This window comes from Thecamonas trahens (genome assembly GCF_000142905.1).
Source record: "Thecamonas trahens ATCC 50062 unplaced genomic scaffold supercont1.6, whole genome shotgun sequence".
Lineage (NCBI taxonomy): Eukaryota > Apusomonadida > Apusomonadidae > Thecamonas > Thecamonas trahens.
In genome coordinates this window covers 87,312-102,311 of record NW_013657674.1, presented here as the reverse complement: position 1 = coordinate 102,311, position 15,000 = coordinate 87,312, and the positions used below count along the sequence as shown (strand labels likewise).

The 15,000-nt window shown below is 63.2% G+C and overlaps 7 protein-coding genes across 7 annotated transcripts in view; 3 read left to right on the top strand and 4 right to left on the bottom strand.

Moving 5' to 3' along the window:
- AMSG_01479 (phosphoglycerate mutase) overlaps positions 1-573 on the bottom strand; it is a 1,110-nt gene extending 537 nt beyond the window's left edge. Inside the window, exon 1 of the mRNA XM_013906078.1 lies at positions 1-573. This exon is cut by the window's left edge and continues 537 nt beyond it. Within this exon, the coding sequence (XP_013761532.1) occupies positions 1-565 (565 nt within the window). The 5' untranslated portion in view covers positions 566-573.
- An 811-nt stretch (positions 574-1,384) lies between these two features.
- Positions 1,385-4,425, top strand: AMSG_01478 (uncharacterized protein; the record flags this gene model as incomplete). Its single annotated transcript, XM_013906077.1, has 2 exons — positions 1,385-4,274; positions 4,313-4,425. The coding sequence occupies 2 exons, from the start codon at positions 1,385-1,387 to the stop codon at positions 4,423-4,425; spliced, it is 3,003 nt and encodes a 1,000-aa protein (XP_013761531.1).
- A 183-nt stretch (positions 4,426-4,608) lies between these two features.
- AMSG_01477 (30S ribosomal protein S26e) lies at positions 4,609-5,516 on the bottom strand (the record flags this gene model as incomplete). Its single annotated transcript, XM_013906076.1, has 2 exons — positions 5,396-5,516; positions 4,609-4,992 (listed from the first exon to the last, which is right to left on the bottom strand). Exons 1-2 carry the CDS (start codon positions 5,489-5,491, stop codon positions 4,609-4,611), a joined length of 480 nt encoding a protein of 159 aa, XP_013761530.1. The 5' UTR covers positions 5,492-5,516.
- A 662-nt stretch (positions 5,517-6,178) lies between these two features.
- AMSG_01476 (uncharacterized protein) lies at positions 6,179-7,620 on the top strand (the record flags this gene model as incomplete). Its single annotated transcript, XM_013906075.1, has 2 exons — positions 6,179-6,871; positions 6,976-7,620. 2 exons carry the CDS (start codon positions 6,179-6,181, stop codon positions 7,168-7,170), a joined length of 888 nt encoding a protein of 295 aa, XP_013761529.1. The 3' UTR covers positions 7,171-7,620.
- AMSG_01475 (uncharacterized protein) lies at positions 7,030-8,813 on the bottom strand. Its single transcript, XM_013906074.1, has one exon. The coding sequence runs from the start codon at positions 8,535-8,537 to the stop codon at positions 7,203-7,205; it is 1,335 nt and encodes a 444-aa protein (XP_013761528.1). The 5' UTR covers positions 8,538-8,813; the 3' UTR covers positions 7,030-7,202.
- A 504-nt stretch (positions 8,814-9,317) lies between these two features.
- Positions 9,318-11,905, top strand: AMSG_01474 (gamma tubulin ring complex protein 3; the record flags this gene model as incomplete). Its single annotated transcript, XM_013906073.1, has 2 exons — positions 9,318-9,483; positions 9,569-11,905. The coding sequence occupies 2 exons, from the start codon at positions 9,318-9,320 to the stop codon at positions 11,791-11,793; spliced, it is 2,391 nt and encodes a 796-aa protein (XP_013761527.1). The 3' UTR covers positions 11,794-11,905.
- Positions 11,897-15,000, bottom strand: part of AMSG_01473 (GTP-binding protein Parf) — a gene marked incomplete at its 3' end in the record, with an annotated part of 3,496 nt that continues 392 nt past the window's right edge. The window contains exons 2-3 of the mRNA XM_013906072.1: positions 12,460-14,672; positions 11,897-12,373 (exon numbers count right to left, since the gene is read on the bottom strand). Coding sequence (XP_013761526.1) covers positions 11,897-12,373; positions 12,460-14,672 — 2,690 coding nt within the window. The remainder of the gene's footprint in view (positions 12,374-12,459; positions 14,673-15,000) is intronic.

Genomic DNA, 15,000 nt, shown 5'->3' with positions numbered 1-15,000 from the left:
GCTTCTCGCCGTTGGCTGAGAGCCGCGCATCGATCAGATGCGGATCGGAGAAGCAGCCGCACATGGCGTACGTCTTCCAGTCGGTCCGCCACGCGTTGAACGTGCTCTCTCCGTGGCGGACAACATACACCGCCTCCATTCGCCCGCTACCGTCAGCCTCCAGGCTCAGTCTCCGGTCACGTCCGCCACCCGTCCCACGCCGCTCATCGCCATCGCCATCGCTATCGCCATCGCTCCGGCCCTCGAACGCTGCCCTTGCTTGGCGGGCCGCCTTGTCCAGGGTCTCATCAAACGGCTCGAGCGAGATGCCCCGCACGCCTGTTGTGTAGTAGAGCGAGTCCGAGTAGAAAGAGATATCCGACCCATCGTCCTCGACCCTCTCGCCCCGAGCTGCCCGTCCGTCTTGGCCACCGCCGCCGCCAGCGTATCGTCCGTACTCGTTGTCGTCCTCCTCCGAGTACTCGACCTCGTACGAGTAGGTGTAGCTCTCCAGCGCTGGGCTGTTCCTCACCCGCAGCGGGTCACGTGCCCGGTACTCATCAACCCACGACCGGTTTGCCGCCATCGTCTCTGCTGCCGCCTTGTTGGGTGCTCTCGCCTCTCGACCGTCTGCTTCGCTTAGAGGCCTGCCGCTGGTGGCGCACGCCAACGGACGGCAAACTGGCCGACCCGCCGCCGTCACCTGTGTCCTCGGCGGAGCTGATGGGGGGCTTGATCTCCGCCCACACGTATGTCTGGACTGGATTGATCTGATCACGGCGGGCTGCCACGCATGACGTGCTGCGAGCGGCTGATGTGGTGGAAAGCTGGTCTTCGTAGCAAGCCTGGGAGCTGTAATGGTTGGCGGTAGTGTCTTGGTCCCGGAGGGACTTGTTTGTACTGCTTATCGATTCATTGTTCGTTGAATAATCGTTAGACTCGCTTTCAATGATTGTCTCGTTCAATAATCAGTACTCCCCTTCAATCATTGTCTCGTTCAATAATCGTTACTCCCCTTCAATCATTGTCTCGTTCAATAATCAGTACTCCCCTTCAATGATTGTCTCGTTCAATAATCGTTACTCCCCTTCAATGATTGTCTCGTTCAATAATCAGTACTCCCCTTCAATCATTGTCTCGTTCAATAATCAGTACTCCCCTTCAATCATTGTCTCGTTCAATAATCGTTACTCCCCTTCAATGATTGTCTCGTACGATAATCAGTACTCCCCTTCAATGATTGTCTCGTTCAATAATCAGTACTCCCCTTCAATGATTGTCTCGTTCAATAATCGTTACTCCCCTTCGTTCTTCTTCCAACTCACCACCTCACCCCCCCTCCCTCCACCCCCCCCTCCCCTCCTCCGCACACTACACCCCCCCCACCCCGACACACACACCAACAATGTCGGAACTCTCCACGGCAGAGAGCATTGTGCAAGAGGTGCATGCAGGGATGGCAAAAGCGAATAACCATGCTGCAGGCGTGACCGATGTGTCGTGCTCCCGCGACGGTGACTCTTCGCCGTGGACCCTCTCGCTGGTGTTGGTTCCGGACTCGGACGCGACGGTTCTGGCATCGATCAGTGTGGATGTCTTGATTCCTGCTGCGTACCCGCATGCGGACGATGAGTATCTGTTTGTCTCGCTCAAGGCTGAGGCTCCTTCGCCGGCAGCCGCCTGGGCGTCGGATATCAACTCGTCGACCATGGCCCAGCCGCCGGCCTCCCTCTCGGTGGCCGGGCTTGTTGAGCGCATGGTCGCCTCGTACGCGCTCCGGTCGAAGCGTGCGCACTCCCCAGCCGCCGGCAAGAGCGAGGTCTTCAGCGACGACAGCGACGATTACGAGTTTGACGACGACGGTTACGGTTCGTCATCAGTCATCGAGATGTCCGGCTACTCGTCCGACGGCGAGCTCGGGCTCGGCGGCGATCTTGACGTTACGTCCGAGGCGTATCTCGAGCAAGAGCTGCGGGTGCTCAAGCTGAAGAAGCGGTGGCGTGTCAAGGAGGACGAGCTCCGCGCCGCCAAGGAGCGCGAGGAGGAGGCCGAGCGCCGCCGCTTCCGCGCTCGGCGCACCTCGCGCGAGAAGATGCAAGAGGAGGCCAAGCAGGTCTTTACGTCGTCGGCGGCCTCGGGCATTCTCACCAACGACCTGCTTGAGCTGATGAAGGAAGAGGCTGCGTCAGGCATTGTTGTCACCCCCATCGACGACAACATTTACGAGTGGTCGGTCAAAGTCTCCCAGTTTGATGAGTCGTCGGACATGGCGGCCGGCCTCCGCGCTATCTCGGCTGCCCACGACTACGACTATGCCGAGCTGAGGGTCTCGTTTGTCATGGACCTCCATCCGTTCTACCCGCCGACCGTCTCGCTTGTCCGCCCGCGCTTCCAGGCCTTTATGATGTCCAAGGTCACGTGCATGGACGCGCTCAAGTTCTCCAACTGGAACCCGGTGGTCTCGATGAAGGCCGTCCTCACCCAGATCAAGAACTTGCTCGCGTCGCTCGGTCGCCTCGAAGTTGATGACCCGCGCAACGACCCCATCGGCTACCCCGAGGGCGCCTACTCGGAACTCGAGCGCAATTTGCTCAAGCTCGAGACCACCTCGGAAGTCGAGGCCCGCGCAAACATCATCTACGCCGACCAGCTCGCCGAATTTGGTGCCGCTGCGCTTGCGCCGCAAGTCGCCCCGCCCGACATCGCCGGCCCGCCGTCGGTCACTATCACCTCGCGCGACGATGGCACGCCTGTCAAAAAGCGCGAAACCATGCCGGTCGGCGAGTCGCCTCTTGCTGCCGAACCGCCTCTTGCTTCGCCAGGCGAAAGCGAGATGCAGCCTGAAGCCACCAAACAGCAGTACTGGGCCAAAGGTACCGGCTATGGCCACGGCTCGGGCCTGAGCGCGTCGTGGGATGTCAACGCGTATCTTGCTGCTCAACAGGAGAAAGACATCCGCATGGTCCGCATTCTCGACGCCGTTCGCGACGCCATCGCCGTCCCTGACCTTCCGGCCGAGCACGTCCGCGCTGTCACTGAGTCTGCGCTCGTCCCGTTCATTGTGCTGCAGCTCCGCAACGATGCTCTCCTCGACATTGCACGCCACGACAAGCTCTACACCGTGGTCTTCGACATTGTGGCGGCCATCGCGTCCTCGCCCGACCTCGCCCCTCTCCTCGATCTTGCTGACAATCAGACAAGCTCCATCTTTAGCCAGCTCACCAAGCTCGCAACCATGGCCAAGGCCTTTCTCCGCATCGTGGGTAGCGTAGCGTCACCGACGCAAACTGCGGCTTCGTACGCCTTCGCCGTCCGCGCCTACAACACCGCGTCCGCAGCCGGGCACACTGCGCCGTCGTCCGACGAGCCGTCGTCTGACAAGCAGGCCGGCCTTGCGCGCGCCATCCTTGCCGTGTACGAGGCGGCAGTGGAGGCAACCAAGGCTGTACGCGCCGCGACCCGCGTTGCTATGGACATTGAGGGTGGCGCAGGCTCGAGCGCCAAGGGAAAGACCGACGACGAGTCGTCCGCCGCGCTTCCGTCGTCCGCGAGCGAGTTCCGCCCGCTAGCCGCCGACGCGCAGGACGCTGAAGCAGAGTCACTCTACGCCCACGCACTCGGCGAACTCCAGTTCCGCGAGGGCGAGATGGACATGACCAAGCACCACTACCAGAAGATGGTCCTTTCGATGCCGCCGCCGTCGGCGCCCAAGATCCTGCGGCTGGCGCAGGAGCAGTCGTCGCTCGCCACCTCGCTCCCGCTCACCCTCTCGTCGTCGGTCTTTGTCCTCGTCTCGGAGGACCGGACCGACTGCATGCAGGCGCTTATTATGGGACCTGAGGACACGCCGTACGCCTCGGGAGCGTTCCTCTTCGACATCGCCTTCCCGGCCTCGTATCCTTCAAGCAATCCGCTCGTCAACCTGCAGACGACTGGCGCGGGCTCGGTGAGGTTCAACCCCAACCTGTACAACTGCGGCAAGGTTTGCCTCTCGCTGCTAGGCACATGGTCGGGCGCTGAAGGCGAGAACTGGAACGCTGAGACGTCAACCTTTCTCCAGGTCCTCATCTCCATCCAGTCGCTCATTCTTGTCCCGCACCCGTACTTCAACGAGCCCGGCTACGAGCGGTCGATGGGCACGCCGGAAGGCGATCGCGCGTCGGCTTCCTACTCGCGGCTCCGCCAGGTCGCCACCATCCGCTACGCTATGCGCGAACAGATCGAGTCGCCGCCTCGCGGTTTTGAGACTATCATCCGTGCCCACTTTTCCTCAAGCAGCACATCATCCTCGCCACGTGCGAGAACTGGATCGCCGCCGCCGAAGCGGACGGAGCCAGCGAGGCTGCCGAGCTCCGTCGCGAGACCAATGCCCTCCGCACCGTCCTCGCATCCCTCACCATGCCCGACATCGAGGCTGATTCCGACGACTCGGACTCGGACGAGTAAACGCATCGCTCAGCGTGCTATGCTCGAGGCCAAGCTGTAGCGCTAAAACGGCAGGCAGTACTGTGGCTGGGGCTGGAGGAGGGATCAAGCCGGGGCGGGCACTCGCCACACACGCCAGGGCAACAGGGACGAGGCAGGGGGGAAGGGAGACAGCAAAGAGCGCAAGCTTGGTGTCTTTGGGGTTTACGCCTCAACAGGGGCCTCGGCAGCAGCAGTCTCGGTGACGGCCTCGGCAGCACCCTCGGTGGCGGTGGCGGCGGCGGCCTTGGCGGCGAGAGCGGCGGCGATGGCCGACTCGGCAGCCTCGTTGTTCTGGGTGCCGTACGGCTTCTTCTTGTTGTCGTCGTCACGGCGGCGGCGCGGGCGGCGCGGCGGCTCGCGGTTCTTGCGGTCCTTGGCCGGGCGGGCGCGGACAACGCGGGCGTGCAGGGCGCACGAGATGCAGTACGTCAGCTTGATGTACATCTTGGGGATGACAAAGACGTCGTAGACCGAGGCCTCGATGATGTCACGCTGGCCAGCAGACTCGATCATGTTGCGCACAAGCATACGGCGGACGCACTTGTCCTACAGGGGCATCCAGCCAGCCACATCCGGTCGTCAAAAGGTGAGTGCCTTGCCCATACCCCCCGGTGCGTCCTCCTCGCCCACTCACACACAAAAATACCATCGATGCCCATAGCCAGCACCCCGCCTCATACCGCGCCCACACGCGCGCGACAACCCAGCGCCACAGCCCACAGGCTCAGCCAGGCGCAGCCGGAACTACAGCTACCTGCCCGTAGCACCCGCAGTCGCAGCTGCAGGCGTTGGCCGCCGTGGCCTGCCTTGGACTCGACGGCAGCAACCAAAAATGCTCAAGCATCTCGGCCAGTCGGCCAAAGCCGCCAGCGCACAGACACGGCGCAGGGCGGAGGTAAGGAGATGGGCAGACACCTCAGGACCAGCAAGAGACAGATAGAGTGCGTACCTTGGGGACGGCGCGCGAGCAGTTGGTGCAGCGCACAAAGGGGACGGAGCCGCGGCCCTTGCGGTTCTTGCCATGGTTCCGACGCTTGACAGTCATGCTTGGAAATGGAGAGGGATAGTGAATACCAATTCAGCTCGCGCAAATCGCCACTCGCTCGCTCGTCATGTTTTTCACTTTTTCATTCGCACCCTCCGCCACACGACCGACCGGCATCCAACAACAGACCGACAATTGAGGGGAGGGGAAAGGAGGGAGTGGGGAGGGAGGGAGAGGAGGGGGGGGTGCTTTACTTCTGTTTTTGCCAATTTGTGATGCCCACTCCACAAGTCACCCAAGCAAGGCAACGTGTTTCGAATCGCTCGTATGCTTACAGTACCTGTGCATGGATGTGCCTTTTACACACACCTGTCGTCCAGTCCTTGTCAGGCCTCTTGTGCAACCTGCTCGTCCTCGTCCTCTACTGTCGCGCTCGTGGAGCAGTTGCCACTCTCGTTCATGGTGACCCTGAGCCGAGGTTTGAGTACAGAACCCGAGCCGGGTAGCTCCCCACCGGTGGTGCGGATGCGGGAACTACCGGCCAGCCTACCGCCGTTGAGGGGGATATTTCCGACCAGCCCGGTGGCGCCGAGCCGGGAGCTCGCCCACAGTGGCCACAATAGTGTCGATGTCGATGTCGATGGGCTCGAGGCCGGCGGTTCGGACGAGGGGCATCCGAGTCACGACCGGTTGATGGTGTGGACGGCTCGGTTTGGAGCCGTTCTGCGCTTTGCCGGACTTGTTGGCATGCGGAGCAAGTGGCGCAAGGGTGGCGCGTGCGTGGGCGCCGTTGTCTTTGCCGGCATCTCATGCGCGGCGTGGGAGGCGATGGTGGCCCGGGCCGGCGAGTACGCAGCCATTGTGGGCGTCAATGCGCTGCTCTTTGGCTACACTGCCCTCCTCCTCCTGGCCTCGGCCTGGAGCTTGCCGGTCGACTGGTACACCGAGCTAGTGGCCTTGATGCTGGCCACGACATCGGCAGCCGAGGCGCGGGCGCGAGTTGATCGGATCTTCAAGTGGGCGCTCATTGGCACCGCAGTTGTGTGCACCATCAATGTGATGAGCGCGTGGGCAACAGCTTGGGACGACGACGCGCACCACTCGCGGGTTGTCGACTTTATTCTCGATGGCGTCAAGTCGAACCCGTTCGTCCGGGCTGGCTACCTTGTTGCGCTCTCGTTCATCATGCTGCCATGGATCGGGTCAGCGGCCTTGGTCATCGGGGCGCTGCTCGCGTTTGGCGCACGAGTCAAGGCCACGTTGAGGACGCTCGAGCCGTTTACCATCCTTGCCCGCCATACAGAGATTTGCCACGATCTCTCTCGCGCCATGCGCATTCTTCAGCCGATGTTCATCCTTATCTGTCTCCTGAAGCTAGTCACCATCGCCATGTTCTCCGTCGCCCTGGTCGTTATCGAGGACTACTCATCGAACGATCTTGTGGCACTGCAGTTTTTTGCCATCCTGACAGCCATGTCCACCCTCGCACCCATCCTCATCGCGGCATCGCGATGTTTTCCATCGGCACCACTCGCATGCTCAAGACCGTCGCGCTGTACTCGTGCTCTTCAGCAGAAGAGCACGCGGCGGTCGACCGGGCCTTGCTCCGGATCCGCAGTCGGCGGTTCGGCTTTCGACTCTGCGGCCTTCTCATCACACCCGTAGCGCTCATTGAGGCGCTCTCGGTCTATGTCTCGGTCTTTGTTGTCATGCTCAACATCCGGCAAGGCTCCGAGTAGAAGCGCAGACGCAAGAGTAGCGCAAGCTATCCTCAACTTTGGGGAATTTGGAGCAAGAAATCGTCGTCTTGCATGGCTTCCAACCGCAGCATGGCAAGGAGGTTGTCAACAGACCCCGCCTCCTCCGCCGGGTTGATGTCGACGACAGGCTCGAGATGCAATTGGTCGGCAGGGGCCGAGCTTCCGTCATCATGCGGAGCCAACAAGAGATTCTCGCTTTCAACAAACGAGGAGGTCGTCATGCCAGAGAGCGCTGGGTCTTCGGTCGTGTTTGGCGCAGCGGCCTTGCGACACGCGTCCTCGACAAGGCGCGTCACAACACTTGCGAGGGGGTCGTGGGGGATTCGCGACAGCATGGTCTGAATGCCAGTAAGCACAGAGTGTGACACAATGGCCGACGAGAGGGCGACAATGGAAGCACCGATGGCAAAGAGAGACACGAAACTCGAGAGGAAAACGATGTCGTTATCGAGCGAGTTGACCATGGCCACGGCCTCATCTACTCGCGTTGGCGCCCAGGGCGACTCGGCTACTGCAATGTGGTCCAGTATGCACGAGAGAAACCCGGCTTCGGTAGCGGTAGGGACGCCGCAGGCGAGAGCTTCCAGCGGTGAGTTGGAGCCGAGGTCAGCGTTGAGCAGATCAAGCGCTAGCGTCATGCCAGGAACGGCGTTGTGCAGTGCACGAACAATGTCCGCGTCGCCGTCGCTACAGGGAGCCGCAAGCCCAGAACTCATAATAGCCTGGAGCTTGCGGCCGAGCGGGACGGCAAGCGGCGACAAGTTGTCCAAAAACGCTGCCGAGCCAATGTACTTTTCGACAATGGGAAAGTAGACAGTCTGAAAGGCGGTCCACCACAGCGGTGGCATCGGGCTCCAGGTACCAAACGACGGAATGAACGTGCAGCCGAAGAGGCAGCGCGCCATATGGGCATCACCCGGCCCAAGCTCCATCAGCTGCAGGCCGATTGTGTTCAGGCCATCCAAAGCGGCGAAGGCACGGATGAGTGCGCCCATGTCCGACGCCGCCGTGGCGCGGTCCATAATGCGGGTTGGCTTACCGTCCTTGACAAAGGCGACATCGATCGCAGCCCATCCGAGCGAGACGTGGCGCCGAACCTCGACTGGGTTCTCGCCAATGTGCAGGCCCGCAAGAATGAGATGGGCCAACGCGCCAAATCGCTCGGCTGACGATCCCGCCTGCGGCGAGGCGGCAGTCGACGGCATGACGCTCCGTGCCGCCGCAATGGCGCTGTGGCACTCGGCGCCGGTGCTCCGTCGCACATAGCCGACCATGCTGTGGACGACCATCGCCTCTTCCGGGCCCGCATCTGGCGTTCCACCCACACGCCTCAGACGCGCGAGCATCGCATCGCTCAGCCGTGCAGCGCCGAGGGCAGGATTGACGAACCGAGAGAAGAGCCACAAGACCTGTTCCAGCTCGGCGACGCGTGTGCTCGGAGCGCGATTCAGGGTACACACGCGCTTGATGCGCTTCTTGCGCTCCTCATCATCGCCGTTGACATTGACGCTCGCTCCACTACTTCCTTGACCACCACTTGCGCTGCTTCTGTCGCCCGTGTTGCAACTCTCGCCCGGCGTGGTGCTCGTCGACGACGCCGGGCTGGCTTCTGACCTTGCTCGCCGCCGCTTGCGAGGCGAGTAGACACAGGCCTCCCCACGGCGAAGACAGTCCTGGCAGCCACTACGCTCACCCGAGCACCGTCTGTGGAAGAAGCGGCAAGCGTCACACGACCGTCGTAGAGACATGCTCAAAACGCGACGTGTGCTCCCGCCCCGCCTGCCCGTCCCCCCGTGTCCCCCCTCCCCCCCCCCCCCCCCCCCAACCCCAACCCTCTCGCACCGACTCACATCTGTGCCATCATCCCTCCTACGAATGTTCCGAATCGGATGACACGCCATGGAATGGAGTTTGGCTTGGCCATTGGCCATTTTCGCGCCACACGAAGGCCTTTGGCGCCAAATGTGGACCGATCGATCACCACCGTCGCCAGTCGTAGCGACGAGGGCGTCGGGCAGACCGAGGCTGACCTCACCCCCAGGCAAGGTAACACCCGTTGGCGACTCGCATTCCACCCTCCACCCTCCATCCTCCACCACCGTCTCCACGTCCACCACCTCTCATCAATGAACGAGCTCCTGGAGCAGCTGGTGGGGACGTTCGTGCCGTCGGCCACGGGACCGGCAGGTCGTAGCCAGCTGGTCTCACTCTGCCACACCCTCCTGACCTCGCGCCTCTCGGCAGCACCCATTCCCGACCTGTTCCACACCTCGGAAGCCGTCCAACGAAGCCGTACGTAGCTCATGTTGGACAGTCTCCCCTCTCTGCCCCTCTCTGCCCCTCTCTGCTTCCTCTCCCCTCACTCACTCGCGTGCAGTCGCCAGGGCTGGCCGCCAGAGCCATGCCGTGGCCTTTGCTGATCTGGTCCGCAGGCTGGAGAGCATGGCCGTCGTCACCCGCAAGTGGTCAGTGGTGCATGTTTTGGCGGCGCTGGCCGAGACTGGCGATGTTCCGCTGCCGGCAAAGCCGCTACCGAGGCTGCTGATGCCGACGTCGGCTGGCGCGGCGTCGTCGACCCTTCCGTCGGCCGCCGTGGGCCTCTCGGCGGCGGCGGCCAAAGAGGTGGAGATGGTCCGTCGTGGCGCCGGAGAGGGTGCTGTGCGTGCGGGGTCTGGAAACGATGGCGGTGTGAGCGAGAACGAGCTGCTGCGAGACGTCATCTACGCGCTGCAAGGCATAGACGGGCGAGTGGTGGCGTTCGACAAGCGGGCGCAGGCGTTTGCCGTCGATCCGCGGGCACGAGTCAAGGCCGGACAGGCGAATCTTGTGCGACGGGTGGCGGAGCTCGGGTGGTTGTACATGCGGGTCAAGGCGTTTGTGGTTCAGGCGTCGGCGGCCCCGTCGCTGGGCCTTGTCGGGCAGGCGCTCGTCGGCGCGTTGCAGGGCGAGCTCGCCGAGTACTTTAAGCTGCTGGCGGTGCTCGAAGCGCAGGTGGCGGCCGGGCCGGGTGCGCATGGACAGGCGCTGACGCTGCGGCGGCTGGTGGTGTGGGTGCAGGACCCGCTGGTGCGGATGAAGGCCGTGGCCATGGTAGCAGACGCGGCGCGCGGGCTGCAGGGTGGCGAGCTCGTGTCGACCATCCACGCATTTGCCAAGCACGGCGACCCGTTTGTGGCGGCGTTTGTCGAGTCGCTGCTGGAGCAGGTCTGTGTTCCGTTCTTTGCCATGACGTCGCGGTGGATGTTTGACGGCGAGCTTGCTGACCCTTTTGGCGAGTTCTTTGTGGTGCCCAATGGAGCAGCTAGCGCCGACGAGGCGTGGCACGGCAAGTACGAGCTCGTAGATGGGCTCGTGCCGTCGTTTGTTGGTCCGGACCTGGCCTCGGACATTCTGCGCATCGGAAAGTCTGTGGCTTTTCTGCGGCGTGCGTGCGGGGTGACCGACTTTGCCTTTGACGGTGCCCTCGTCGGCGCGTGGGAGGCGGTGACGTACGCATCGGCGAGCAGCCAGCTTGCCGGACTTGTGGCGGCAGCGTCAGACGCAGTCAACGCCGCGGTCCGATCCACGCTCTTGGGCCAGTTTAAGCTCATGCCGGTCCTCGACATTTGCCGCCGCTACCTGCTGCTGGGCCAGGGCGACTTTGTCGGGTACCTCATGGAGCTGCTCGACGACGAGCTGGCGCGGCCGGCCTCGCAGGTCTTCCGCCACAACCTGCTGGGTATTTTGGAAACGGCGCTCAAGTCGACAACGCCGATTGCCGATGCCGAGCTGGCGGACAAGCTGGATGTCATGCTGCTGGAGGCGTCGCCGGGCGACATCGGATGGGACGTGTTCTCGCTCGACTACGTCTTCACCGGGCCGCTCACTACCATCTTTACCAACGACGTGCGGGCCAAGTACCTGCAGCTCTTCTCGTTCCTTTGGCGGCTGAAGCGGGTGGAGCGGCACCTGTCGTCTACCTGGCAGCGGCACGTCAACTCGGCGTCTGCTCTGCGGCAGCTGCCGGAGCTCGACCTCGTCGTCCGCAAGTGTCACATCCTGCGCAATGAGATGGCCCACTTTGTCTTCAACCTCCAGTACTACATCATGTTTGAAATCGAAGGCGCATGGACCGAGCTCGTCGAGCTCCTTACCTCTGACCGCACTCACCTTGACCTGGACGCCATCTACGGTGCTCACGAGGCGTACATCGACCGCATCCTGGAGCGGGTCCTGCTCGACGGCTCGGCCGAGGAGCTGCTCTCGCTCATCACCCAGATTTTTGCCCTCATCTCCAAGTTCCGCACCACCCAGGACGTTTTCTACGACTCTGCCATGGGCGAGGTCGCTCGCCGGGCCGCCGCCGAGGCTCGCGCCTACGAGCGGGTCCTTGCTGGCGAGTGGGGTACGACCGACAAGGAGTCGGACGCGTCAGCGAGCTCGTACTACCAGCTAACGCCGCAGGCCCGTGCGCAGCTTGGCGCCTTCAACGTCAAGTACGACGAGCTGGTCACCCAGCTCATCGACATGCTCAACGCCCAGTCGGCCTCGGCGCTCCGCAACCTCTCGTTCCGCATCGACTTTAACGAGTTCTGGAAGTCCAAGCGGAGCTCAAACCCTTAACGGTACGATTTCTCGCACCGCGCCAGGTTGCACAACTGTGGCATACACCCGAGGTCGCCTGGTGACAAAGGGCGTGTCCACTCCGTAATGGGATAAAGTTGCCTTACACGTCTGCATAGAAGGCGTCGAGATCGTACTCGTTGGCCTCTGCGTCGCCAAGGGACATGATGTCCGGCACAGGCTGCGGGAGGCCGGGGGCAGCAACAGTGGCTGCCGCGCGAGGGGCGGGCGCTGCAGGTGCCATGGTTGGGAGTGCTTGCGTGGCGGCTGGCGGTGGCACGTCCGGCGTCTGATTGATAACCTGCGCGTAGCCGCCGGCACCGAGGAGGCCGGACGGTTTCTTGCGGCGACGGCGTTGCTGCTGCTGTTGTTGCTGCTGCTGGAGCTGGGCCTGCTGAAGCTGGACCTGCTGGAACTGCGCCTGCTGTGCCTGATCGGGGCGCTGGTTGCGGCGACGGCGACGGCGACGTTGGGGCTGAGCCTGAGCTTGGGCCTGGGCTTGGGCCTGAGCTTGGGCCTGGGCCTGAACCAGAGCGCGCTGAGCCTGTTCGGCCATGGCAGCCATGACTTCGGGCGAGATCTGGGGCGCGCCAGTCTGGGCTGTGGGCTGAGCGGAAGCTGGTGCCGGAGCCGGGGCTTGGGCGGGGCCGCGGATGTCGGAGCGACCGTGCCAGAGAAGAACATCGAGGAGAGTGGATCATCCGCAGGATCCTCGGTAGGTGCTGCAGGCTCTGGCGCTGCGGCAGGCTCATCGGCGTCGGCTTCGGGCCCCGGCGCGTTGGTGTTGCCTTCAGCTGAAGGAACTTCGCTATTGCTGTTGTCGTCACCAGAATGGTCGTCGGGCGCGACGGCCGGATCGCTGTTCGAGTTGTCGCCCGGCGAGACAGCGGGAGCAAGGAGCGGGTTGGGGCCGTCGTCGTCGCTTGATTCATCGCCCGGCGAGACAGCGGGAGCAAGGAGCGGATTGGGGCCGTCGTCGCCGCTTGTTTCATCACCCGGCAAGACGGCGGGGGCAAGGAGCGGGTTGGGGCCGTCGTCGTCGCTTGATTCATCGCCCGGCGAGACAGCGGGAGCAAGGAGCGGGTTGGGGCCGTCGCCGTCGCTTGATTCATCGCCCGGCGAGACAGCGGGAGCAAGGAGCGGGTTGGGGCCGTCGTCGTCGCTTGATTCATCGCCCGGCGAGACAGCGGGAGCGAGGAGCGGGTTGGGGCCGTCGTCGTCGCTTGATTCATCGCCCGGCGAGACAGCGGGAGCGAGGAGCGGGTTGGGGCCGTCGTCGTCGCTTGATTCATCGCCCGGCGAGACAGCAGGAGCGAGGAGTGGGTTGGGGCCGTCGTCGTCGCTTGATTCATCGCTCGGCGAGACAGCGGGAGCAAGGAGCGGGTTGGGGCCGTCGTCGTCGCTTGATTCATCGCCCGGCGAGACAGCAGGAGCAAGGAGCGGGTTGGGGCCGTCGTCGTCGCTTGATTCATCGCCCGGCGAGACAGCGGGAGCAAGGAGCGGGTTGGGGCCGTCGTCGTCGCTTGATTCATCGCCCGGCGAGACAGCGGGAGCAAGGAGCGGGTTGGGGCCGTCGTCGTCGCTTGATTCATCGCCCGGCGAGACAGCGGGAGCAAGGAGCGGGTTGGGGCCGTCGTCATCACTCGAATCCTCACCAGGCCCCACAGCGTGTGCAAGGAGCGGGTTGGGGCCATCATCGTCACTCGAATCCTCACCAGGCCCCACAGCGTGTGCAAGCATCGGATTCGTGTCGTCGTCAGATGAAGGCTCGGCCTCGGGCTCTAGCATCGGATTGCCACCATCAGACGATGACTCAACGCGAGTCGGCGGCGGTGCCATATATGCAGCACCTCCATCGTCGCTGTCGTCGTCCGAGAAAAAGCCATCGTCCAACTCGCCGGCCACAAACTCGTCCACGTTGGTAACGTCCTGCTCCGGTGGCGGCTTGATGAACGAGTTGGGGTCCACCTCTGGCTCGGCCTCGGGCTCGGCCTCCTTGGCCATGAGCTTGGACTTCATCCGCGAGAAGAACCCGCCACGCTTCTTCGTCTTGGCCTTGGGCTGGGCCTTGGCCTTGGCTGGCCGTGGCGGCGTGATGGCGCCGGTCCCGCTGGCAGCGCCCGAGCTCACGCCACTCGCGACGGGCGGCGGTGACGTTGCCTGCGTCCGCGGAGGAGGGGACGCGGTGGCGGCGGCAGCGGCAGCCGCGCGATCCTTGGCCCGCATTTCCTCGGCCTTGCGCTTGACAAACGCGTCGTAGTCCTCGCCGGTGGCAATGGCGGTCATCTCCTGCTCGGCCAACTGGAGCTCGGACGCGTTGAGCTCAAGCCGCTTGGCCAGCGACTTGCGCTGCAGCTTGAGGAACGGAATGTTGAAAAAGGTGTGGATGCCGCGGAGGCCGAAGTTGGTTCGCATCGATGCCTCCAAGTAGCGGACAGGGCGGACGGCCGAGGCGCGCGCGACCCAAGCCCGCAGGACGGCAGCATCAAGCTTGCGCTCATCAACGGCGTCGACACGGTTGCCGATGACCAGAATCTCGATGCCGTTCGGCACCTCACCGGCCTTCTGCCGCACATAGTCCAGCGTCCACGGCTTGCACACATCAACCAGAAAGACCACCGCGTGTGCCCCCTGGTACACGTTGACCGTCTCGGCGTCAAGCGCAGGCTGGCCCTCTTCACGCCCGAGCCCCGAGGCCCGGTCAACCACGTCCCACACTTCGACCTTGACCACTTCGTCAGTCAGCTTGTAGTTCCAGTGGATGTTGGCCACCTGGATCTCTGGCGTGGTGGTTGTTGACGCCGCAAACGGCCGTCCCTGAAGCCGATGCCACAGCGTTGTCTTGCCCGTCCCAGTATCGCCCCGCAACAACACCTTCACTGCTCGTTCAGCGCCGTCAGTCCACATGGAGAACCATGAGCCGCACCACCACCGCATGCATGAGCAGGCCCAAGTCCCGGAAGTAATACCACGACCGTGACCACGACCGCAACGACCAGAACGACCGCAACGACCACGACGACCAGATCGACCAGGACGACCGCGACGACCAGAACGACCAGAAAGACCAGAACGACCAGCACCAGCACCAGCGCAAACCCCACGCCATGCCCATACCCACATGCCCACCATATAGGTAAGTCCCCCTCCTCCCCCTCCCGCCTCCACCACATTGCGCCGCCTTTTTTCCGCCGTCTCTGCTCCCAC